Source organism: Psammomys obesus, unplaced genomic scaffold (genome assembly GCF_907164565.1).
Source record: "Psammomys obesus unplaced genomic scaffold, mPsaObe1.curated_primary_1811, whole genome shotgun sequence".
Lineage (NCBI taxonomy): Eukaryota > Metazoa > Chordata > Mammalia > Rodentia > Muridae > Psammomys > Psammomys obesus.
Window position 1 is genome coordinate 19,817,973 of NW_026596039.1, and position 26,621 is coordinate 19,844,593.

Here is a 26,621-nt window from a genome sequence, read left to right on the forward strand (position 1 = left end):
TCACTGCATGACCACAGAGTTTAGTGTGTGACCAGGGCCAAGACTCAAATTTCTATCAGACACAGCTCTTCAATTTCTATTTTAAACCATTCTTCATATACACAATGCAAAACAGCTTGTTTCTGTCCCTCCCTTCAAAAGATCCTATGGAAGCAAAGAACAAAAGAAAGAATTTCCAATAGTCCCTTGTGCCCTTTGTTACAGCAACTTGCAGATCCCCATAACCTTCCAGAACGGGTCTCTGCTGGTTTCTGTTCCTCTTGCTACCTCCATCACGCAGCCTCTTGTGCACAGCCTCTGAGCTGCTGAGTGCTCTCAAAGGGACTAGTTGCTCTCGTGGGGCTGCCCTTGGCCCCTCTGCTGTGCTGTGTGGCACTGAGAAGCTGAAACTAGAAAAGTAACCAAAACTGGATTCTAACTCTGTCCCCATAACCGTCTTGCTAAAGGACTTTGGGCGAACAGTTTAGCCTGTCTTTACACCAGGGCTATGCTCATCTGTGGCTCGGCTGCTGTGAGGTCTTCACCTGAGCCCTGAGGTGGTCAGACAGGGGCTGGAAAGCTAAACAGGCAGCTGAGGTTCTGTGTGTGAACTGGATTCCAGCAACCAGATGCGTACTGACGAAGTTTGGAGGGTAGAGCTGGAGGCTGTCTATGGCTGCTCTGGGCTATTTCCAGCCAGCAAACCTGACCACAGAAATGAAGCAGTGTTCCTCTGTTGAGTCTTCAAAAGCCTGGGTGTGGGGAGGCTGGAGCAATGGACCTCCAATGCTTTGATCAGGCTAAAGCTCTTTTTGTCTGCAGCCTCCCAGGCACTGGGGTTGAAGGTGGGCGCTACCATCCCTGGTTGAAAGCATATTCTGGTCCTCGTGCCTCTGCCTCTGGAGTGCTGGGATAGCATGGACCCCCAGGCCTGGTTTGATGTGGTGCTGGGGGACTCATCCCAGCACTCCATGCACAGTAGGCACTCTAGCAACTGAGCTACATGCCCAGCTTGGAAGCATGTCTCTAAACTCAGTGGTTCTCTCACATTCCCCATATTTTGGCTGCTCTAAGGAGTTACGATGAACCTCTGTAGTGCTGCAGACCAGCAGTTTAGGACAGTGCGGGCAACTATCCAGGTCTGAGCAGAGGCATGCTCCTTCGAGAAGCCGAAGTGAGCGGGGGCGGGGCCTGTGTTCACACCTTTTGCAGGCTACCGATGCCTCCTACATTCCATTTCAGCCCAGCTCCACTTTGAGCATTTCACTCTACTTTCCTGCCTCCTTCTTCTAGAAATACTTGTGATGATATTGGGCCCAAATTGGATTAACCAGACAATGTCTTAAGATTTTTCACCTGTCAGGCAGACATGTTATCACAACATTGTCGTCTATGAAGAAGTTTGTATTCAAGAGCCACATAACTGACTTACAAAATATATGCCAAAAATGTCTCATAATGTTTTAAGTAAGCCTACGATTCTTGTATTGGCCACATTCATGGCTGTCTTGGGGCACAGATAGCTTGTGTAGCAGCCTAGGCATGCTTGAATCCCTTTCAATGTATGAGGTGGCTCTACAGGCTGAGACATCCAACGTGGACGTCTTCGGGGGCTGTCATTCAACCTACTCCATCACCTGGGTAGCTGTCTTCTAACCAGTCCATTCTGTGCTCCAGCAAGCATTGCTGGAGATCCAGCCTCAAGCTTCTTAAGATCTAGCAATCTTCCTTGTTTCTCCTCCTCCTTCTTTTGGGGGAACAGGGTCTCGTGTAGCCTGAGCTGGCCTCAAACCTGGTAGATAGCCAAGAGTGATAACAAGCTTGTGACCCCCTGCCTCCACCCGCCAAGGGTCGGCCTATTCTATGTTAGGAATCAGACCCAGAGCTTTGTGTGTAGCAGACAAGCACTCCATGAGCCAAGCCACATATTTAATCTCATCTAAGGCTTTTGAAAGCATCTAATACCCTATAGGAAAGTCCTTTTTATTTGAAATTCAATGGCTCCTATTCACTCCACCCAACTATGACTGACATGTCAACCGTCCAACACTGAACTCAAGCATCACCATACCCAGAAAGTCTTTCTTAATTCTTCCAAAGTTCTTTGTTTCTGCCCCCAAGGCCCTAAGATCCTCCTTGATCAAATTAGTATAAATATCTAATTCATCTAAGGGTTCATGGCTTAACCTTCACCATAGTACAGAACCTGACATAAATGAAGGCTGCATGGAGAAATTAGGTAGGAGGAGCCATGGGATTGGAGCAGGTTATCCTTGCTGTAGCAGAAGCAGGGGATTATCCTGGGATAGGAAAGCCATCTCAGCCTCACCAACTACCCTCCAAAGCTGGACACAAACCAAATCATGCTCTTCAGCCCCTAAGCTTGTACCCAAAATGCAGTAACAGCATGTAACAGATGACCTGATACACAGAAGATTATAGAGATTAAATCTATAAGCAACCAATCAGCAGGCGAGCTTTTTCTTTACTGCTTGCCCATGGGCAGGTGTGTGTGTGCATATGTGTGCGCATGTGTTCTGAAGGCCAGAGGATGACCTTGGGTGTCATCTTCAGAAACACTGTCTACCTCCATTGAGACAGGGTCACTTAGTGGCCTGGAGGTCACCAACTAGACTAGGCTGGCTAATCAGAGAGCCCAGGGATTCCCCTGTCTCTGCTTTCCCCACACTGGGATTGCAATTATAAGCCACTATGTCCCACATTTTTATGTGGGGATTGAAGTCAGGTAGGTCCTCATACTAGAAAGGCAAGCACATTGCCAAATGAGCTGTCTCCCCAGGCCTGGAATGAACATTTCTTGATTGAGGACAGAAGAAGAAACTGACAAGAAGATGTCCTTTGTCCCTTATATCACAGCAGTCCCTGAGTGTACATCAGCTGAAACAAGCTAAGTGTGTGACCCCAGAACCCAGAAGGACATGCCCAAGCCTGGGTATAAATAGAACAAAGAAACCGCTCTTTCAGTGTATCAGATGGGGCTGAGGAGACAGGTCAGTAGTTGAAATGATTGTCTTGCAAGCACAAGGACTTAAATTAAATCTCCAGAACCCATGGGATCTCAGTGCTGAGGAAGCTGAGACAGGGGCAGCCCTTGGCTTCACTGTCCAGCTGGCTTAGTGTTCTTGGTGAGCCCCAGGCCACTGAGAAACACTGTCTCAGAAAAGGTGGGCAGCACTTGAGGAATGACAGCTTCACCACATGCATGGAGAAATTAGGTAGGAGGAGCCATTGGACACTTCCAGAGATGTCATGTATACCACAAACTGAGGACACTTTGTCATTTTAGATAATGTGGATAAATACATGACACTGAGTAGCTAGACCTCTCCAAGGCCGCCTCCTCTGACGTGCAAGCTCTGAAAAAATCCATATTCAGCAAACTTAAAGGTCGTTGTCATGTACACTCTGACACCAGACCAACCTCTGCCCTCCTTAAGCCTCAGTATTCCTCTATCCATCCAATGGGAATAGGAGGATCTGTGCCCATGAGCATAGGAAATGGGGAAAGAATGGTGCCCAGTGAGAAACAAGGAAGGTCAAAGAAATGGGAGATATAATCCACGGCTGGGACAGGAAAGGGGCTCCAGCTGGGGAGGAAAGATGGGGGGTGTGAGGTATCAGTAACGAGGTCCCAGCAGACAGGACTTGGCATGAGCTCGGAGAACAGACCCTCCTCCTTCCTGATGCTCAGTACACTTCAAATTAATAATTAAAATGCTTCCTGTCAGATTCCAGCCTGACACATAATTAGAACAACTCTAGGCTTCAGGCGACCGGGATGAGAACAGCTCTTATTAGAGGGACTTTCCTGAGGACCAGAAGCCAGATCAGCTTCTTCATCAGGGCCACCTTCTGTCCACACGCCGGATAGATGGGATGAGGTCTTCCTTCTGGATGGGCAGATGCACGGGACCTTGCTGTTTCCACCTGCCCCTGGAGATTAGATGAGATGCCATCATAGGTGAGTATGAGAGTGAAGCTCCAGGAGTTATGCAAGAAAGAGGGTACCATGGAACTGTACAGGCTATGCGGGCAGATCTGTGACCATTCATGGATTTCAGCCAACACCACAACTTCCGCACAGGGCCCTTCTGGCCAGGGCTGCTGGAGGTAGCTAAGGCCTGTGGGGTTGAAGCCACCCCAGACTCCTCCTCACTGAACCACAGCACCCTCCACTTCCTGCTAGAATCCAGTCCTTCTCCAGACCTGCCCACCCAGGCTATGGGTGCCAATTTATCTCAACCCCTGCGGAGCTGCTGTCCGTGGTTCTAAAATAGAATCTTCACCTCTACCAGAAGCCTGGCTTGTCTCCCCACCCCCTCAACCATTTGCCACAAAGTCTAGTTCCGGAGTCCCACTGTCACACCCCAGGCCTGAACTCATTTCCCCACTGCCAGGCTTGGCGATGGAGGGACCTGAGTGCCTGCCACACAGGGCTTCAAGCAATGGGGCCACCTTCTAGAGCTGAGTAATGGGAGGGAGTCCAGGCTCAAACTACCTATTAGAAGAAAACCATTTTAAAGTGATGTTGTGTTACTTCATTGAAGTTGCCTTCATAAATATTTCAGAGGTGTTTATTAAGAAAACCACAGGAGCAAAGAGGAGGTTGGCGAGGCTGGGAGGAGAGATGGCTGATGGGATTTCAACTTTTGCTGCCACCACCACCAATAACATGTTTACTCTCTTGGAGGAGCTAGCTCTGGGAAAACAGGAGATAGGGAAAACCCTATTTAAAGAGGTGGGGGGCCGTTGGCAGCTCAGACACCCCTACTCCTGTTCTTTGAAAACAGAGCAGAGTCTCAGCGTTAAGCTGGGGCAGATAACATCCTGGGCTTATTTTCTCAGGCTTGTCTCCAGCGTCAAGACAATTCCACCCTTCCTCCAGGCTGAACCATACAGTGGAGAAGAGACGGGGGTGTGGAGGGGGTGTCCTTCCACAGCAGGCTGACATTGGCAGAATTTTTTATGCCGTCCTTTGCCCTTCTCTCTCACACCCCTGTCCAAAACCACCACATGAACCAGGAGCAACAAAGTAGCCTCAGGCCAGAGCATCATCCCTACAAGGCCCAAGGGCCTGTCTCTTTCCACACACAGGCAGGGAAGATCCTGCCGAGGGCCTGGAGAGGTCAGTAGCCTGCAGGCCATCATCCTCCTTGGAGGAATGACAGGAATGGAGGCCCAAAGGCTGTCTTTGATGATGTTTCTTTCCTCAAGAAAGCTTTCTCTTCCCCCAAGGCATAGCCAACAAGGCAATTAAACTCTGGGAGTGCAGAATCGATCTGCAGGTCAAGAAATGACATTGATCCGTGGTGCTGGTACTATCAGGGCAGACCCGTCCATTTATACTGTGACATGTAGGTCATGTGGCCCCATGATGCTCTGCCCATTTCAGTCATTTGGGAAGAGGGGTGCTGCTGACCCCATTCTTCCAGCTGCAGCCTACAAGGACACTGAACGTTTGGCACTCAGCTCCCAAAGGAAAAGCAAAGGTAACTGATCCCATCACAGAACAAAGGAGTGGGCCATCAGCCTTCTGGAGCCTTCTCTGGTAAATAATAATAATAAAGAATTACTTGCAATTGTCATATCAATTTTTCCTGGGTAAATAAAGGGCTTCTCAAGGAGCTTATTCCTTTAAATAGGTTAAGGGCCCTTCGTAGCCTCATTTGCATTATTCATTTTCTGGGAAATCCTTTTTTTTTTTTTTTTTTTTTTTTTTCATGGAGATTGCAGGAGTAAACTCCAGCCACAGTCAATAGTTCAGAGAACTGAATTAATGTGGTCTGGGTCTATCCAGAGGATGGTGGGACTGGGGGATGGTGCACAGTCTTGACCAGCTGCTGGGGATACAGGGTGCCTCTGGGAAAACAGTAGCAGCTCTTTGTGCGGCTGGGAAACACTAAGTGCAGAGATGAGGTGAGAAGGATAGGAGCAGAGCATAGGATTAAAAAACAAAAGCAGAAAAGGGAGGGCAGGTACTGGAGGAGGGGAGCCTGAGTGGATGCTGAGAGACACAATTCTCTGAATAAGAGACTATGGCTGTGAGTCAGGCTGCGTCAGCCACTCTGTCCTCTTGTCCTTCATGATCTACTCCTCCATTTCCTAGGTATTGCTCCCCCCAGATGAAATGGAATACAATCTCTTATATACTCCTCCAATGTCCACAGTGCTCAACCCACTAGCACACTCTCCTGCTGGGCTGACCCAGATCTTCCTGGACACAGCCCACAGGACACTTAGGAGAGCAGAGGACAGACACTGAGGAAATCAGCACTCTAGCCATGGCTCCCCGGTCACTACGGTCCTGAGCCTAGCCTCCTAAGGAGGCTAAGCCACCTCTAGAACCTGACCAACATCATTAGCAGTGACAAGGAGCTTGAACCAGTTGCAAAAACCATAGGAGCATGGGACTGGAGCAGACATTAAGAGCATTGGCTGCTTTTCCAGAGGACTGAGCTCAATTCCCAACTACATCCCTCTTTTGGACTGTGTGGGCATCAGGCACAAAAATGATGCACAAATATACATGCCAGAGAAACAAGAAATAACACATCCACTGTACTGGAGAGGTGGTTCAATGGGGAAGGTACTTGCTGACCTAAGTTCAGATCCCCAGAACCCACAAAAAAGTTGAATATGACAAAGCATGCCTGTAATCCCTGCACTGGAAGAGGAGAAGACAGGTAAATCCCAGGAGCTTGCAGTCTAGCCCAAAAGAGGTTCAGTGAGAGATCCTTTCTCAAAAACTAAGGTGGAGAAAGAATTAAGGAAAATATCCTGAAGCCACCCTCTGCCACATCATGTGCGTGAATGGCTAAAGGGACCTAAATGCGGGGACACCGACACAGACACACAGACAACACACACACACACACACACACACACACACACACACACACACACATATGTTCTCTCTCTCACACACAAGTGCATTATTTCACTAGCAGAAATTCCACTGCATTATCTTAGCAAATAAGACTTTTCAAACATGTTGGCACCTCCTTTTTACCTCCAACAGTAGGAGCAGCACAGACAGGGACTTTCTGGAGGAGACAGAACAACATAGGGATCTGATGAAAACAGGCCACACATCTAGACCTGGGAGCATGCTGACCTTGAACTGTGGGCCTTGGTGGCAAGTCTGGAGCCTAGAGAGGAACTAGAGGCCAGAGGCCTGCAGGAGGGTGCAGGGGTGGAGGCCAGGTGCAGGAGTGGGGGCCCAGGGAGATACTAAGTCCAGTCACTCTGGCTAGTGTGGGTCTACAGTATAGTCAGAACTCCAGAGCACTCTGGAGTAGGAGCACCTCCGAGATAAGGGACAGGAAGAGAGAAGGCTGTTTCCCCTCTAGTCTGGCACAGGCTCACAGGCTGATGGTAGCTTACAGGAGGGAGACAGATGGTTCCTCCCCACACTGAGCGCACAGTGCTGGAGGGAGGAGGGAGCTAGGATCAGCTGTGTGACTGTGCACATCTGGAGGCCTGGGCGAGAGGGGTGACAAGAGAGAGACACAGAGGGAGAAGGTGGAAGTGGGAAGGAGACCCCCATTTGCTATCAGAAAGCTAGAGACTTAGCAATCACACAGGACACCGCATCCCTGTCTCTCCAGGGCCTGGGTGATCTGACTGATGACAGGAATGTGGGGCTCCTACTAACTCTCCCCTGGGTCCCACAACACATTTGATCACTTCCTCTATCTTCCTTACTTCACTTTTCTGATATTCTGGCAGCTGAGAATCCCTTGGTCAGCTACAGCAACAATAGAACAGCCGCCTGCCTTGGTGCCTCCTCTCCAAGCTCTCTGCTCAAGGAGCTCTCTCTCTCTCTCTCTCTCTCTCTCTCTCTCTCTCTCTCTTTCTCTCTCTCTCTCCCTCTCTCTCTCAGAATTCTGTTTTGTATTAACTTGCAAACTCTGAGAGCACACATCAAATATTCAGCAATGACCTCAACCAATTGCATCAGAACTTCTGGGGAGGGAGCCCAAACACCAGGATTATTAAAAACTCCCTAAGTGATTTTAATGTGCAGCCAGAGTCTACTGGAGTAAATGGGGCCCAGAGCTTTGTCCCCGGGAGCACAGTGTGCGGGATCAGGGAGGCTGATCTAGCATGAGTGGACACAGTATGCTCTTAGCCAGGGCCTCAATCTAGAAAGAACAATAATGAAACATGTTCAGAGGAGAGCAAAAAAAAAATCACATTAGCTAAGGGAAGCTGAGGGCTGGGGATATTTTGCAACACAGATGCTAGGAAAAGGTAGGAGGCAAAGGTCATAAACTTTCAACCTAAGGGCTGGGATCTGTCTACCCTCATGGGACCCAGATTTTTCCCTGCTCCCAAAAAGCCCTGCCTCATTAGTAATAAAATGATGTCATCATAATAACCTGGAGCTGGTGGAGCCAAATGGCAGGTTACGAATGCCCTGGGATTCAGTGCAGCAGAAGACTGCCCTGCCCCAAGGCGCCGGAATCCAAGATTCTGATGCATCTTCCCATCAATTATAGTCCAGAGTTCTGCACTCAGAGCTCGGCCTGGCATGCTTAAACCACAGGCCTGCACCCATACAGCCAGTGGGTGGGCAGATGTATGTGCCCAGGATCGGGAGTCCAGAAAATGCACACAGCTCCAGGGAGATGCTAAACAGTCCAGAGGGATGAGAAAAGAGTGGTCACAGTCCTGGCCACTGCTCAGCTGGGGCTTTATCCCTTTGAGTCCTTGAGAGCTCAGTTGGAGCACGGAATCTCAGCACTCTCCTTGTACTCTCTAGGATATTTTGCTAGTGACCCTTTTGTATGGGCCCAGCTAAAAAGGCAGCCCAAACAGCTGGTAAATCCACCAGCATTTCCAATGAACTCAGAGAGCTAGAGGTGTAGCTCAATTGATAGAATGCTTATGCAGCATTCATGGCGCCCTTGGGTCTACTCCTAGCACTGTCCAAGGTGGGCGCCGTGCTGCATGCTGTAATGCCAGTGTTTGGGAGGTAGAGACAAGAACAAAATTGTGATGTCACCCTTGCCTATATTGTAAACTTGGGGCCAGTCTGGGGTGCAAGTTGCTCTGCCCACACGACCCAAACAAGAGTAAATAAGCCTAGAAATCCTACTTGTAGAACCTCATAGTGTGAAAACCTGTATCAGTTACACCCAAAGTACAGGAACTGACAAGACCTTTCTAGAACAGGCACTCTGAGCTGATACCTCTCCACTTAACGAGGAATGAAGGAAGTCTTTGCTAGAAGCTAGGTACAAAATAGCATCACTGTAGTATTCAGCCACTAAATTCAAGAAGCACGGCTAATCTGCCCAGAAAGCAGCCAGATGGTGCCCCAGGGTGGGGCTGCTGCCTGAGGAAGGACATAAGGGAACTTTGTGGGATTCCAACATTGTTCTAGATCTTGATCAAAGTAACAGTGACACTTGTGCAAAAGCCCATGTACCCACACACTGAAAATCAGCAAAACTGAAATGCTAGATGTGTCCAATATCGATGAAGGTAAAGAGGAAGATGGAGGAGACTTGGGAAAGAGTAAGGAAATGCTGCGAGTAATGTTCTCCGATCATTGGAATAAATACATGACCTGGAGAAACGGCAAGCAAAGCCTCCGTGTGAGTGGACAAGGACAGTGGGAGAACCACTCAGTTCTCACCTCTGCGGAGGTGCCTTCCGGCCCTCCTCAGGTGAGGCAACCCAGCCTGGCTCCTGCTTCTCTACAGAGAACCTTGAGAAGTGTTGGCTTCTCAGGCCAACACTGGCCTCACAGTGCAGCTTAAGACTTGGCCTTACTGGCTGGGGAGATAGCTCAGTGGGTAGAGAGCCACACAAGAGTAAACACTAAATTCAGATCCCCAGAAGCCTCACGAAAGGTGGCTTGCCTATAATCTCCCTGGAGCAAACTTCCTAGAAAGACTAGCTGAAATGGTGGGCTGAAACTCTTCTCCGGGGTGACCCTGCCTCGGCATAGAAGGTCAAGAGTGATGGAGGAAGACAATAAACGTCGACCTTGGGCCACCAAATGTGAGTGCACAGAAGTATGAACACACATTAAAAAAAAAATCAGACAGGGTCTCTGCTCATGGGCTCACAGGCACAGGCTTCTCGTTCAGTCTCCGCATCCTAGAACTGAACAAGGCAAGTGCCATAGGGTCCCCACCTCACCCTACCCCGAGTCATCATTCAACTCTACGTAACAAGCCATTAGGAGAGGCAGGGGGACCTAGGCCCTAGCCATACCATCCCTACTCTTTCTGTTCCCTCCCCATGAACGACTGGGTGGCCAGGTCCACTAATTGGTCGTCACAGACCAGGTTACAAATGGTGCTAGAGGCGAGTTCCGGTCACACCTCCAACCAGGCAAATGAACCCTTGCTCTGTCCTCTCTTTAATATGAATGTGACACCTGCAGGCTACAGCTTGTCGCACTGTGAGAATTATTTCTCCATTAAAATGCAGGAATTGGAGCTTTGCCCAGGAAGGGCAGCTAAAAATACTGCTCTCCAAGGCACTTGTCATCAGGGGACTTGGTGGCCACTCTCCTCACCCTTCAGCTTCCAGGCCAGTCCCACACCTGCCAGGTCTCAAGCCCTGGATATTGTCATGTCTGATCCTCACCTCAGCCTGACAGGAAGAAAAGACACCAGTAATCTCACTTACACAGATGGGAAAACAGGTGCAGACTTCTGGCCTGGGGTCACTGCGCATTCTACAAAATCATCAGAACAGCAACAGTGTGGCGCTGTCTGCAGCAGGGAAGCCTCCGCCCTCACCAGCGCCCAGCGTGTTCCCCATCAGCCTTGTTTGATACTCACAACCAACCTTTGATGCTGTCATCCATCCCTGGGTGAAGACTGAGGTTCAGGGAGGGAGACAAGGTGCACAGGGCACTGAGGGTGGGGGGAGTCAGAGCTTTTGGAGTCCAAAACCCACCCAGAGCACTCAATGTTAAGACATCAAGCAAGGCAAATCTTTTTGTTACCGGAGCCATTGATTTTATAACTAACTTTCCAGTTTTAGTTGTTGAGACAGGATCACATGTGGCCCAGGCTGGTCTCAAACTCAGTATGTAGGCCAGATGACCTTGAACTCTGATCTTCCTGCCTCCAACTCCTGAGTGCAAAGAATATAAACTTGCACCACCATGCCCCATGTACACGGTGCCAAGGATCAAGCCCAGGGCTTTGAGCATGTTCAGCAAGTGCTCTGCAAACTGAACTACATTCCCAGACCCAAACCACCCAGTTTGTAAAGGATGTCACGTGCTTTTCATACAGGACTCTTGACCACTAGTCAATCAAGAAACCATCAGCGTTCTGAGGTATGAGGGATGTGGTTACATGAGATGCTGAGCCAGGGTAAAGCCCAGAAACCTAAGCCCTCTACCCCCTCGTTGACCCCTCCCCAGATCAGCCTCCAGTTCATGGTTTGTGATGTTCTGACAATGTGGAGTTCTGAAGCTTTTCCCCAAGGAAAAAGGATGCAGGATAGCTTTCAGGTCCCCCATCTCTGATTCTGGTTCTCTGAAAATTTGTCCGCCAAGCTCACTGTCCTCTCAGATTTCCTAAGTGGAAGGTCACCCGAAGTGATCCAAAGGTCAATGCCCTGCTCAGGGTCACAGAGCAGAGCTAGGTCCTGTGCCTCTTCACCATGCCACTGCGTCAGCCAGGAACATCAGGCACACCCATTTGTCTAGTATTTGCTCCCTCTAGCCTCTCTGCCTGTTTGGGGTCTTTTGTTGTTTGTTGTTTTTCTCCTCAACTTGATAGAAGTTTGGAGCAGTTGAGAAAGTGCCTTCATAAGACTAGACTGTAGACAAGCCTGTGGGGCATTTTATTAATTAGTGGTTGAGGTGGGAGGACCCAGCCCACTGTGGGTGGGGCCATCGCTGGGCAGGTGGTCCCGAGGTGTGTAAGAAAGCAGGCTGAGCAAGCCTAGAGGAGTAAACAGCAAACAGCACCCTCCATGGTCTGTCCCAGTTCACGCCTCCAGGTTCCTGCGCTGACTTCACTTCCTGAAGGACAGGGCTCACGATAAACCTTCCTCCCCAAGTCGCTTTGGCCTTCCCCATCATACATCGGCGACATTAGCGGAGGCCCTAAACTAGGCTAGAGTTTGAGACAGAAACCAAGTGACACATGCACTCGTGGGAGAAGCCACTGTCAAAAGAACCGGATTCTGCCCAACCAACTTCACTTTTCTAAGAAGGAAATTGCATCCAGGAACCTGAGGGGGCACAGGACCACGGAGAGCCAGGAAACCCTACCCCAGGCACAAATACCCAGGACAGATACCTTCCTTCTAGCACCAAGCCACCCCACTGTTTCACTGACATCACAGGCAACAGGCTACGGGAAGACAAAGACATTTAATTCTCCCAAAAGACACCGAGTTTACAGAATCCCGTATTTATTTTATTTTATTTTAGTTTTTTTGAGACAGTCTCTGAGTAGCCCTAGTTGTCTTAGAACTCACTCTCTAGACAAGGCTGACCTCGAACTCACAGATCTGCCTGCCTCTGCCTCCTGAGTACTGGGATTAAAGGTGTGCACCACCACACCTGGCCAGCGTCTGTCTAAATTATCCTCATTTTCTTCAGTACCAGGGTTGGAGACATGCCTTCAGGGGGACATCAGCAGTTCTGCTTTGCCAGAGCCAGGGCTGCCAGAGACAAACCAGGTATATGCCCCAGCTCCAAAATAGCACCATGGTAAGGAGCAGCCTCCCCAGGCTCCAGCTATTAAGATGGTCTCAGCATGGCGTAGGCTGCCGCCCCAACTCAGGTCTGACTAGCTGTGGCCACCTGCCTTCCAGTCCACATCTAGAAAGATTGGAAAATAGCCAGCTCTCCAGGTATGGCAAGGGCTGGGCTTTCTCCAGGTTTCTGCCCCTCCCTGGGCCCTGGGTCAGGGATAGTGTAGGCTGAGGGTGAGGTATCCAGGAGTTGTGGGCACAGATGGGTACAGTAGAGAGCAAACCCATTTCCAAGTTGGGGTGAGGCCTAGAGGGAAGAGCCTCCGATCTTCCTGCAGGACCCTGGAAGGTCCAGCAGTGATGACCCCCGTGGTTGCTCAAGTGATCGTTAATTTACTAAGAAAGCAAAAGTAGCAAAGATTGCAAACATGGAAAAGCACAGGGTTGAAGGCTGACCCCCTGAGGGCCCTGAGAAGCAGGGGGACCAGCACCTGCTTCCTGTGGGGAGAATGGACACACCCCAGGGCAGCCAGAAGAGACCTCGCAAGGCAGGTCTGCGTGAATTCCAGCACGCACAGCTGCAGGGATGCTGGTACCTGTGTGTGTAGATGGGGAGCAAGTCCCCCTCTCACCTAGTCAGGGAGGAGACAACCAAAGTCGGGGTCAGAGCGGGGCAAGAGAGTCAGGATGAAGACCTGGGAGATGCTGAGGAGATGGGATCCTCGGCAGTCAGAACAGAGGTCGAGGGACGGTAACTAAGATAGGCCAGGGCCACGGGAGAAACGACCAAGAAGTAACTGTGCGGCTGTCTTTAGAAAAGTAAGGTTCAGCTGAACGGCCTATGCCTCAGAGCATAACAGCAGTCACACGGTCCGCCTGGCTTTGGAGGAGCAAGGAGGTGGGGGTGGTGTGCGTGTGTCCGTAAGACGTGAGGCTGAAGGCAGGTTCGTGTGTGGCATCTTTGGAGAAACAAGGCCACCGGACGACTGGAGGAGCACGGAGGCGGAACGGTCTGTGTGTTGTGTCCATAAGAAAGAAGGCCGCAGGATGGTTCGTGTATCGTGTCACTGGAGAAGTAAGGCTTCGGGGATGACGGGAATTAAGTCCATCAGAGAAATAAGGTTGTGGGTGGCCTATGCACCACATCCTTTGAAGAACAGGTGGACCTGCAGAGCCGAGCCCATTCACTGGGGGCAGGGCTCACATTGAGGCTCAACACAGCCACAGGCGGGGCCCCAATCTGGGAAGGCAACATCTCCCCGTCAGGCTATTTCTTGTCCATCATCTGCATTTCATGGGAGGACGAAAGGGAAAGGGGAGAAAACGCATTAGGGGCTAGAAGTTCTCCTCCTGGGTTTACGTCAGAAGTCACATATCCAGTCGGGAGGGCACCCCTAGCCCCTGTCCTGAGGGTAACGTGTGCACAGGACGGGTAGAGCCAAGGAGTCTGTTTCCTTACACTGCTACACTGGAGGCCAGTATGTACACAGAAGCCAGGCGAGAGAGTGAGTCTGCTCACCCTATATACTCGCTCCGACTGGCCTGCTTAGTCATCTGACTCACCCTTCAAGGCCTGGCCCAATTCCCTCCTCTGGCAGGGTGCCCCTTCCCACTCCAATGACTTGAAGAGGAATGCTGCAGGAAACCCCTTCTCTCTGACTTTGCCTCCCTGTTGAAGAGCATCCAACCCTGACGCCCTGGCCCCACTCCACATCCCAGCTTGCACCAGCAGTTTAGAAGGCCTTGGACACGTGTGGCCCTGCTCTTCTCCCTTCCTTTGGGTTCTGTCTGTCCTCAGGAAATTGGACACAGACTAGGTCCAGAGTGCCTCCCTGGGGAGCAGGGAAGCCCACTGCTCCACCTACAGAGCTACTCCGTGCAGCAACCCAGCTGGCATTCTCACCAGCAGGGCTCCATTCTTCTGTGCTCATTGCTTCCCAGCGACAGCGAGGAGACCTCTCATTTCCTGTCTCCTAGCAAAGCTGCCGATGTGAGCAACAGCGACTGCTGTGCTGACTAGCCACCTATGTGCCAGAAATGTGACTGCCCAGATGAAAGCTACACTTCCAGCCTCACCTGAGAAATGGGTCACATGACTAAGGTTCTGCCCAATGGGATCTATCTAAAGTGACAGGAGCTATTCTTGGCCAAGCCCTAGAAAGATGTTCCCTGCCCTCCTTCTCATCCCTTGCCTCTGGAGGGGCCATGGCAACCGCAGCAACCCCTTGGACCCAGCGATGAGCGCTTCATGTTGCAGGGGACAGAATCCAGGCCCCAGGCTACCTGCAACTTTAAGACTATCAGACAGGAGAGGTAGAAATGCCTGGTGCAGGTAAGCCTGCATAGGGCTTTGGGTCCTGTTGGAGCAGCTAGGACCCAGGTTCCTCCACCACAGCACCAGGAGCTGAGTGGGTGCTGCTCTTCTGGGGTGGAAGCACAGATCAGCACCAGAAAGGTGATGATGGCTGCCCCACCCCCCAGCTTCCTCCACAGACACACAGACACACATTCAATTTCGGGCAACAGATCTTTACCTTCTTTGTTTTCAGAGTGTTTCAGAGGCCTCAGAGCTGAAAAAAAAGGAAGGAACATTTGATGAGAGAAGGACCCTAGGGAGGAAGGGTGGGATGCAGAAGGGCGGGCAGGGATGAGCAGGCCTCGGTACCCTCTCAGTGCCAGGGAGGGAACCCCAGAGCTCTCCCAAGCCTCACTTCACAAGTCCCCCCTCCACCCCCCTCTAAATAAGTCTCACGAGTCTCCCCTGATTCCTATTACTACAGAGTGGGGACAAGGACCCGTCCCCAGACAAGCTGGAAATATGGCAGTACACAGAGCCCAGGCCATAAATGAGGTGAAATGAGGGTCAAGGGAGGCTGGCACGGTTGCAGATGCCTCCAGAGCCCTGGGTCACGTGGCCTAGAGGCTGACTGACTCTCCAACCCGTCCTCCCCCCCTTCTTTCCTCTCTCCCTCCCCCATCCCTCTGCCAACATCTGCCTCTGAGAGTGAGAAATGAGGCCTGATCCCAGCCCATCTCCATGCCGGCCACACAGGCACCAACAGGTGGAGAATTAATTGCCATGATTTATAGCAGTCCCCGGGCATCAGTCTCCTTCTCTTCCTTTTATGGGGGTTCGGCGGGAGCTGTTGTCAACTGAAACAGTCCGACATGGCTCAGGGGAAACCTGCCTCTCTCAGCCCCGTTACTCCTGGGCCTGCAGCTGTGGGACCCACCCTAAGACCTGACTCAGCTCACAACCCTCTGCAAAGCAACTACTTCACTAGGCTCTGGAGAGAGCCTCAGAAGAGCCCGCAGGGACCACGAGAACAGGGCCAGGATGGTGTTTCACAGGTGAGAAACGGAAGCCCAGGGGAGCAAAGCACATCACCCCCGTTGCACAGCCTCTAAGGGGAGTGGGGCACCTCTGTAAGCTCTTAACCAGACACCAGGCACGGTACTGTCTTCTATGTAGACTATCTCATAGAAAAACCTAGAGACCTATTCTCACACCCATTTTTTTAAACATATGGGAAAATAGGCCAAACTGACACAGTTATTTGCTGAAGGCTCTTTGTTTCTAAGAGACTTCCTCTCTCCTGATACCCTCCTCCCAGCCCTGGGAAGCCCCCAGTTGGAACAGTCCTGATGGATTAGTCAAGGTGGGCAGGAGACTCTTGGTTGGGGCCTCCATCAGAGGGTACTTCATTCAAACGTCAGAGCACAAAGTCTTGTCTCCTGTCCCTGATGCCTCCTCAGGTAAGAGGGCCAGACTCACCTGTCTTGGCTCCTTCTCCATCCCCATCCTGGTCCTCAGCCCCTAGAAGGGTGAAGAACAAATTGTCTCAGTGCTTTCAGTCCTGAACGTCCACACCCGGTGACTGAACAAATCTGACTTCTGGTCTGAACCCTGGATTCAAGATTGGAGCTTGAGACCAGAGCGGAGCTGAACCTAGGATATAATGGGAGCTGCAGCAGGAAGCCCAACACTCCCCTGGCCAGGGTGCCACCTACCCAGCTTTCTGCCCACGCAGCCTGCCGCCCCACACACCCACTCATTCACAACTCAGTCTACGCCATCACAACTGCCCACATCTGCACCCACTTTATGTGTGTGCGCGCACTGTCGAGTGCAGGTCAGGTGTCTTCCTCAGTGAGTCTCCACCTTATCTTTTGAGACAGGGTTCCTCACTGAACACGGAGCTCACTGAGTCAGCTAAACTGGACGGCCAGTGAACTTCAGGGAGCTTTCTCTCTCCCTAACCCCCAGTGTTACAGCAGCAAGCTGCCCGCCAGGCTGCACATGGATACTGGGCATCCAAACTCAAGTCCTCATCCTTGCACGGCAGCCACCTGACAGTCATCTCCCCAGTCCCTCCATACCCCACCTCAGGCCGTCCACCATCCTCCACCAGACACACACAGCCCACCTAACCATCTATGACACAAGATCGCTTACCCATAGTCCAACCGAACTCTCCACACTTCTTCCTCATACCGAGCCACCTTCCAGCCTCCGCTGCCTGTCTGCTCTCATACCTCAGTTTATACAGGGACACCCACAGCCATCTACAGTCACCACCACCAGCTCCTAATCACCGCAGAGGATGGCATCATGAGGCTCTGCACACTCCACACGCCCAGGAAGACACACACTCTTTCCAGTGACACACACTAAATGTTCACACGGCTCTAAACCTGTTCTCCCCCACAGACATACCTGTGAGACTTACACCTTCCATTTCACACGTTTCCACAGACACACTCATTCCTCGTCACGCTGCAGCCTGATACACCCACCGCCCTCGGGACTCGTGACACTCTTGTTGACACCCACTTGCCAACTTACACACTGAACGGCAGGTTCACACAGATTCACGCAGGATGTTAGCCTTGAGGTCAAAGCCTAGGTCCCTCTGTGTACCCCGTCCTGTCCATCCTGTCACAGACACAGCAACTGCTGTGTTTGAATGTCTGTTTCCCATCCCAAATGCACACTGAAATTAGCTGCCATCAAACAGCAAGAGTGGGCCTTCTGGGCTGGAGAGAAGGCTCAGCAGTTACAGAGCTCTGTCTGCTCTTGCAGAGAACACGATTCTGTTCACCCACAGGGCAACTAATATTCACCTGCAATTCCAGTCCCAGAGTACATGCAGGCAAAACACCCATGCACAGGACTTCAATGTTTAAGGAAAAATTTATAAATTTTAAGTCAATTTTTTATTTTCTAAACAGGTGACACTCGTAAGGGGTGAGTGGCTCTGACAGCTCCACCCTTGCAGATATCTGGCACTGGCGCTGCTGTGGCCTTTTGCCCTTTCACCTTCCACCGTCCAGTGATCAGCAAGGCCTCACCTGGTACCTGAATGAGGCACTGACTTATTTATCTTGTGCACATGTCTGAGTGTGCTGTGTCTGTGCATGTGTGCATGGCTGTTTCCATGTGTGTGGATGCCCATGTATGTAGAGGCCCACGGCTGATGTCAGGAGTCTTCCTTGATCGCTCTCCAAGTTACTCATGAAGGCAGGGTCTCTCCATGGAGTCCAGAGCTCACTGAGGTGGCGGGTCTAGCTGACCACTCTGATCAGGAGAAGCTCTGTCTCCTCTGACAGAGAGCTGGAATCACGTACACATTGCCACCACACACACACACACACACACACACACACACACACACACACACACACGCACGCACCAATCTCTGTCACTCACCTGCATTCTCCTCCTCGCAGCTCTGCTTGATCTTTCTCCAGCACACGAAGGCCAGGGCCACCAGCAGTACCACAAGACAGACAGAGAGCCCCACGGTCACCCACAGAGCCTCAGGGGGGAATGTCACAGGCTGCCCTAGAAGAGGAGGAAAGAAGAATGAGACCCTCTTGTTCCAAGGTGTGAAAAGGGGCGCTCAGACTCACTGTGCCCCGCCAAGACGAATGGAGCTCACTCAGGCTCCCATGGCCACAGGCCCATCCACCAGACCAAACCCTGCCACTGTGGCTATGGGAGTGGGAGGGGCTAAGAATAAGCTCGGGAGGGCCTCACCGCCTAGGTTAATCATCCTGTCCTCTAAGAGGGGCTCAAGGTCTCTAAGCTGACCCAGGTTCTCGTCTCCCAGCTTTTTTTCCAATGTCACCACAGGAAACCCCACCTCAGTCATTTTTCTCAGAGAGCCTGAATCCCTTCCAGGCTCTACACAGTCACCTCATGTTCCTTCCTAGCAGGGTCTCCCAAATCCTCCACCTGGCTTAAGAGCCACCTCTTTAGAGGCCTCCCTGATGGTTATAGTCCCACCTGGTTTACGTCATCCTGAAGGTCAGACATCAGCCAGCTACATACAGCCCCTGAGCCAGACTGTGGCCTGTTTTTGACAATCCATGAGCTAGTATTACCTCCTATTTTTGTAAAGGGCTAGAAAAAGAAAAGAGAAAATAGAAAGAAAAGAAAGAACAGGAAGAAAAGCTATAGTACTCCGGAGATGTAGCTCAGTTGGGAGACCACCCGCCTAGAACACATGACGTTCCGGGTTTGACTCCCGGCACCATATGAACTAGGCATGGTTTCCCACAATGCCTGTGATCCCAGAAGCAAAGGTGGGAAGAAAAGAAGCCCAAGGTCATGTCAACTGAGACAAAGAGATCCTGCCAATGAACGAACGAACGAGGAAATCATCAGTAGAGAGGGAGCATGTGGCCCGCAACGTACCCGCTCTCTGCCTCTCCTCAGAAAGTGTGCCTAGTTCTCAACACAGATGGGGGCCTGGAGTGAGAGTCTAAGTCACTCGAGGATGTATGCAGATCTAGGGGAGCCTCACCAAGGGAACATCCATGCGCAGTCCTCAGGCTCCCCACTCCACACCTCAAGTCAAGAGCGTGACGGAGGTTGTGGAGTTCAAGCTGGGGTTGAGGGCAGCAGCTGTTTTGAGCACACTCTCCAATGACCCCAGCATAGGCACCACCCTCAGCCTAGTGCCACACTGGGTCCAGGGTGAAGCCGTGAAGGGGGGAAAAATCTAACACACCTGTAATCCCAGCACTCGGGGAGGCAGGCAGGCAGATCTCTGTGGGTTCAAGCCAGCCTGGTCTACAAAGTGATCCAGGACAGCCAAAGCCACACACAGGCCCCCCCCCCCAATCTAACAAAGCTGATTCCTTATGCTCTCTGGAGACAGCATGCAGCCAGGGCAGCAGCCGCCTCCATAAGGTACACAGGCAGCAGGCCTGGCACTTGCACCCTGCAGAGTCTCAGGTCCACGGGCATGGGGTGGGGTGGGCATACTGCTGCTCTGGAGCCTGGAGTAAGAAGAACAGCCCAGGAGCAGAAGGCCACAGCTGTGGTGGGCGGCTGGAAGGTCAGGCTGGAGCACTGGAAGAGACCTCTGGACGTTTCTAAGATGGAGCTCCTGCAGCAGTGGACAGAGCAGAGCAGCAACAATACCCCAGGGACTCCACCCCTCCCTGAAGAACTACAAGCAGCTAACGGTGGCTAGGGGAAGGAGAGACATTTTCTTCAACAGTATAGCCACTTGATAAAGCGCTCAAGCTCCTATAATCAACCCCTCCCTTGTGCTCCTAATGAAAGCCATTGTGTCACAAAAAAAAAAAAAATAAAGAGGCATTAAAATGGGAAGGGGGTACCACGATGATGCCACAGGTAAAAGATCTACTGGCAAATGACTGATGACCTGAGTGCTAGCCCAGAGCCCATGGAAGGAGAGAACCAACTCCCACAAGTTGTCTTCTGACCTTTACACATACACACACAGCAAATAATGTTTAAAGTAATGAAAATAGGAGAGGACTAGCTGGGCAGAAGAAGGGGACCAGCAGGGATGAAATGAGGACATGAAATGTTATCAGAAGTGAATATGATCAAAACACATTACAGACATATGGGAAATATCATAATGAATCTATTTGATATATAATTAATATAAGCTAATAAAAAACTTAAAAATAAATAGTCAAAGGGAAAGTCTCTCTGTGTTCACCCCAATAGTGTGCCTGAAACATGCTCAGACTTCCTTCATTCTCCTAGCCAAGGACACAGTCAGCTGGGGCTCAGACCTATAGCTCCAGTTTTTGCTCTAGAAAGCCCTCTCCAGAGAGGCCTGGCACAGCACACTCAACATCACTAACCCCCTTCAGGTGGAGGCAGACCAGCGAGAGGCCTGAGCATCGAAATCCCAGAATGCTGTACAAGGCAGATCTGCCCGAAGCAGAATGCAGGCCAAGGGCTCCAAGGTAAGCCAGCTCTGCTCCAATGAAAACAGGAGGCCAGACGGCAGGGAGGAGGGGAAACTGGGCTAAGAGGCCAATGCTGGATTCAGATCCTGGTTCATCTGCTGGCTGCAGAATGCGGCAAAAGGATTCAGTGCATGTATATAACTGATGAGGGCAGCTCAGAGAGAGCTCAGAGAAGCTGGGAACACTGCAAGCCATGGAGAAGCCGTTTCCTTTATCACTTGTCAATTTTCAAAGTGATGCCTAGACCGCAAAATATTTGGAGCCACTGTGTTAGTCTGTGGTCTTGGAGGTCCCTTCTCACTGGACCTCAGTCTCTCGTCTGAATTGTGCTTGACAACACTAGCCCAAATGAGATCCCTTTCCTACTGAGGTATGAATTTTCTCTGGCATGGGCAAGTGTTCTTTCCACATACCAACCCTTGCCTCACAGCATCAAGTCGGCAGATATCCCAGCCCACCTGGTACAGGATGGCTGAGTCCTCTGTCCTGCCTGCCAGCCTCCACACCTCTGCCCATCTCACTCCACATTCCTGGTCTTGCTGGTAAACAATCTGCTTTCCCTTTTAAAAGAAAAGATTTACTGTGTGTTCGCGTGTGTGCGTGCACCCACAGAGGCCAGCAGAAGGCACCAGATCCCTTAGAGTTGGAATTATAGGTGCTTGCAAGCCACCTGATATGGGTGCTGCAATGTAAACTCTGGTCTTCATGACAGAGCAGCAATTCCTAACCACTGAGCCATCTCTGCAGCACCAGCGAAACACAGTTTCCCTGTGGTGTTCTCTGCAAGAGCATGGCGGTACCTCAGAACACACAGAGCTGAGGAAGCTGCTCCTTCAGAGGAGGCACAGACCGGCCCTCTTCAGAGAAGGCAGGCTCAGTAGGGGGGAATAAGACTTATCCCTGGAAAACAAGCGTGAACAGGGGCCACTGGCTGTGAGTTCATCAGGGGAGAAGACCACGTAAGGGCCAGCACGCTGGAAGTAGAAAGCTGGGTGGGCTGGGGGTGTCAGGCAGAAGTTGTGAAAAGAGAACAGATGAGGACCAGTGATAGACAACCTGCTGTCCTGATCTCAAATATGTAGGAGGTTCCTGGAAAAGCTCACACAGCCCAGAGGCAGGCCCTGGGGAGCTAGACCTAGCACACAGGCCTGAAAAAAAAGGACTGAACAGAGACACGTCAAGGCCAAACACAGAGGGTGACTGTCTACATTGAGCCCTCTTTCCACCCCCAAGCACTGAAGGTGCCTACTTGGTCTAGTGCTGACCTGGAAACCAGAAATTAAGTGATCACTGCCCTCCACCCACCATGTAAGAGTCTCAATCTGCATTTGACCACATGGAGGCAGTAGACACAATCCTGGCTAATCCAAAGGTGGCGCTCTGGGCTGCAGCGACAGCACCCAGAGGAGTGAGATCTACCTGTGAGGCTCCCTGATCTCCCAGGGCTTCACAGCTGGACAAGGCAATCCCTTCACGCTGAAGAAGTGCCCGCTGGGAAGCCCACCCTCATTCACTGTGTCTCTGAGCAAGCCTTGTGCCTGCCTCAGAGTTCTGCCCACCGCCCTAAGGTTCCAGGAAGATAATTTGTGGTCCACGGAAAATCATGTTCCAAACAATTCGTCAACTCAAGAAAACGAGTCCCTTAAAGACTTCTCACTGGGGAGGTGTTGGGATGCATGAAATCTATGAAAATGAGCATTTTTATATTGATATTCCAGGCTAGCTGCTCCCTCAAGCCTTCCTCAGCTGACCGTCTCCCCTTACCTGTGATGGTGACGGAGCCGTGAGCATCTTGCTGCAAAACCGGGTTGCGCACCAGGCAGCTGTAGGTGCCATTAGCACCCAGCACCACCCTCAGCACGCTGTGAACGTCAAACAAGCCCCGCTCGTTGGCCATCTGGGATGTTGTCACATTGCCAGTCAAGGGCAACCCCTGTCCATCCTTCCAGAACACCTCGGCCTCAGGGTAGCCCTGGTAACTGGAGCACGTGATGGTCACCATGTTCCCTGGGCGCAGGTCCTTGTTGGACTCCAGAGTCATGCTGGGCTTCGAGTAGGGGGCTGGAGGGTGGCAGAGGGCAAAGATCAATGACAGTCAGCAAGGCGATACAGTGAAGGAAAGGACATGAGGGTGAGAGTTAGGAGTCAGCCTGGGGCCATTCTTTGATGGTGGGATCGCCAGGGGACAGTGGGTGGACCGCCTGCAGACTGGGCCAAGAGGGGGGAATGCTCCTGCCTGTAACTCAACTGCCACCTGCAGGCTGGCAGCAGCACTGTGAAAGTCCTGGATGCTCACAAATCAGGTGAAGCTGCCCTCATCATGCATGCAGGGGACCCTCATAAACACAGTGCCCTATGGCAGTCAGGGAAGATCACTGTGCTGCTAGGATAGGCCTGCCCTGGTCCTGGCCCTAGAGGAAGCTGCACACCAGCTATTTAGTGTCTACCGGTTGCCAGGTAAGGTTAAACGGTGCCAGGCTGAAGCCAGGTTGGGCAGAGTAGCAGCATAAGGTGGTGTCACTGTCCACCAGGGCCACCGCAGGTCTTCAGAGACTGGACCTTCATGTGTCCTTCATGAGGATCATACAGACAAGGAATTATGAAAGGACTGAGCCTCTGCAGCCGGTCCACAGGTCTTCCCTCATCACGACCCAGGCCTCATTCCTCCTCACTCTCTCAAGACAGACTGAGTCTCCTCGCAGATTTTCACAGCAGGCTGGCCTTGTCTAATGAGAGCCATCCCTGGAGCTCAGTCTTGGGGTAACAGGGTTGTCGAGGGCTCCTGTAAGAACAAGCCCTTCCCTAGAAGAGCTCCTTTCCCTCTCCTGCCCTGAGACTTCCTGCTGACCACATGTATCTCTGTCCTTCCAGGCAATCTCTATACCTTGGAGTCTGGAGAGTCAAGGCCTTCGATCAGTGACTCCACACTGAGTCCCATCACTGTCCCACTGTACCAAGCATCTCGCTTGTTTGGGAGACTAAAGACAGAGAACTAACTTCCTCTAACTTCAAGTGCAATTGATAGAACTATAACCTCCCCTTTAAGGTGGCCTTTAAGACCAAAAAATAAAAATCTGTGGGGCTTCTGTGGGTCGTAACAGTGACTGAGCCATGAACATCCCACTGTAGCACCAGGTTGAGTGCTGGCATCTGAGGTGCCATCAGCACCCAGACCACCCTAAGCGTGCTGTGCACAGCAAACAAGCTCAGAGTCATCCTGGGCTTTGAGTAGAAGGCTGGAGGGTGGCATAGGGCAAGGGTCACCAACACCATCAGTGCAGGAGACGGTGGAAGAAAGGACAAAAGGCTGTTAGTGCAGGAGTCAGCTCTGTGGGGCAGTATGGGAGAGCGGAAGCAGAGGGCGCCCTTCTCCATACTCACCGGCCACCTGCAGGCTAACAGCAGCGCTGTCAAAGTCCCGGATGCTCACAAAGCAGGTGTAGCTGCCCTCATCGGTTACTTGGACTCGCTGCAGCCTCAAGGACGCGTTGCCCTGCACCAACAAGTCAGGGAAGAGTGCTGTGCGGTTGGCATAGGCGCTGCCTTGGTCCCGCCCCTCGGTGAAGCTGTGAACCAGCTGTTTGGTGTCTGTCAACTGCCAGATGAGGTTGAGCTGCGCCAGACTGAAGCCAGGCTCTGGGGAAAAGGAGCAGCGTAGGGTGGCATCCGTGTCCACCAAGGCCACCACAGGGTCTTCAGAGACCTGGACCTCCACAGCTCCTGGGGGTGAGTTGGAGGGGGCAGGGCAGTTAGGGAAGGTGGGTTTTTTTCAGGGTGTCCCTCTCCAGCTACCTCTAGGCTCTACATACCCTTCCTCTTACATCTGGGGCTCAAAGTAAGTTCCTATCTACGCTCTTCATTGAGAGCAGCTATGTGCCAATGTGAATTAGGAATGCAACAAGGACCAAGACCGAGGTCATGCCTGGAGCTCATTCACATCGGAAGGGAAGACAGAGGCACTTTGTGATGAACACAGATGTTCATCAGCTTGCGATTAGACTGAGAGAAAGAGGAAAAGGCCGCAGACGTGGCTAAGTGTTAGAGCACTTGTCCAGCTTTGGGTCCACTCTGTTCCAAAAAATGAGAGGGAAGGGGAGAGGGAGGAGAAGAGGGAAAGGAGGAGGAAGAGGAAGTAGAGAGGAACTACTATTAGGAAGGAAGGAAGGAAGGAAGGAAGGGAGGGAGGGAGGGAGGGAGGGAGGAAGGAAGGAAGGAAGGAAGGAAGGAAGGAAGGAAGGAAGGAAGGCAGGCAGGCAAGCGAGCAACCAGGGACTCTAAAGCAAAGAGTCAGCTCTCAAGCCTGGCAGGCGCTCTCCCGGTCATTTGTGTTTTCCCACAAATACATACTATTTGCATAATTAGGAAGGAGTACCTACAAAAAGCATACAAGCAACATTCTTAGTAATTTTCTTTGAGTGAGGAAACTTCATGGGTGCTTTCCCTCTTCTTCTCTTCCTAAACAAGCACACTTAACTTCTCGACAAAAAAGAAGACCTGTATCTTTAAATAAGGGTGAGGCATGAGCTCTGTGGAACACAGAGCCGGTGTAAGTGGCTGGAAGAGAGACCAGCTGGTAGAAAGGCCCTGAAGCAGGGGCCAGTAAGAGTCTCTGAGAAGGTAACTCAATGGGAAAGCCCACTAAGGGTGGGCCAACAGGGCTCTGGGAGATGCTGGAAGAAACCTGGGGTTTTCTGCCGTCAGGGGCATGTCGCTAAGGACAGCACTAATTGCTAGCTGTGAGTCTGGGTGGTTGGAGGTTCAGCCTGGCTCCTCCATAGAGGGCGACCCCATTGCAGAAGGGTTGGAGGGAGAGTAGTCAGGAGGCCACCTCAGGGGTCCTTGGAAGAAGTGATGGTGATTCAGTGGAAGAAAGGACACGTGAGACTGTTAGCACAGGGGTCAGCCACGAGGCTTTAACCCCAGCATTCAGAAGCAGAGGCAGGAGGATCTCTGTATAAATTTGAGCCTGGACAACACAGAAAGTTCTAGACCAGCCAGGGCTACATAGTGAGACCCTGTCTTAAAAAAAAAAAAAAAAAAAGCGGCTGTAGAGACAGTCAGGAGAGCTATCAATGTTTGCTGATTGCTGACCGGTGAGAAGGAAGGAATGTTTGGTGGTCACAGTGATTAGGTGAGTGCTCCAGGCGCCAGCACAGGAAGCCAGCACACTCAAAATAGGTGAAGCACAATCAGTCTTCAAATTAAGCTAACTGAACACAGCACCCAGAGGCAGCTTAGAAAAGTGTCTTTGTTTTGTGGTTAGCATTTTACTGGGAAGCCTATGCACATTCTTTCTTAGTATGTGGTGTCTAGAGGGCGAAGCTGGCCCTGGATAGCCTTCAATACCCATGAAGGCTCCACCTAGTTCTCACGCTGGCCAACTAGACCTAGGCGTCCCCAAGAGGACATGGAACTTAGTCACCCAAAGTCCCTTCTTTCTAAAGAAGTTAGAGCCAGACCAGGTGTAATGGCATACACCTTTAATACCAGCACTTGGGAGTCAGAGACAGGTAGATTTCTGTGAGTTTGAGGCCTGCCTGTCCACATTGTGAGTTCTAAGACAGTCAGGAATGCATAGTGAGACCCTCTCTCAAATAAGCAAACACACACACAAACAAAACAAAAAAACAAAAAAGGAAGTCAGAAGGCAAGCAGTGATGGAGCACGCCTTTAGTTCCAGCACTTGGGAGGCAGAGGCA

General features: G+C 51.4%; 1 protein-coding gene across 2 annotated transcripts in view; it reads right to left on the minus strand.

The window, feature by feature from the left end:
• Positions 1-12,336: 12,336 nt before the first annotated feature.
• Cd276 (CD276 molecule) overlaps positions 12,337-26,621 on the minus strand; it is a 30,266-nt gene continuing 15,981 nt past the window's right edge. The window contains exons 3-8 of one of the 2 annotated variants that reach the window (XM_055622266.1): positions 24,304-24,558; positions 22,687-22,983; positions 18,392-18,526; positions 16,457-16,498; positions 15,216-15,251; positions 12,337-13,966 (exon numbers count right to left, since the gene is read on the minus strand). In XM_055622266.1, the coding sequence (XP_055478241.1) occupies positions 13,944-13,966; positions 15,216-15,251; positions 16,457-16,498; positions 18,392-18,526; positions 22,687-22,983; positions 24,304-24,558 (788 nt within the window). In that variant the 3' untranslated portion in view covers positions 12,337-13,943. Of the gene's footprint in view, positions 13,967-15,215; positions 15,252-16,456; positions 16,499-18,391; positions 18,527-22,686; positions 22,984-24,303; positions 24,643-26,621 lie in introns of both variants that reach the window. The other variant, XM_055622265.1, reaches the window with a different exon arrangement.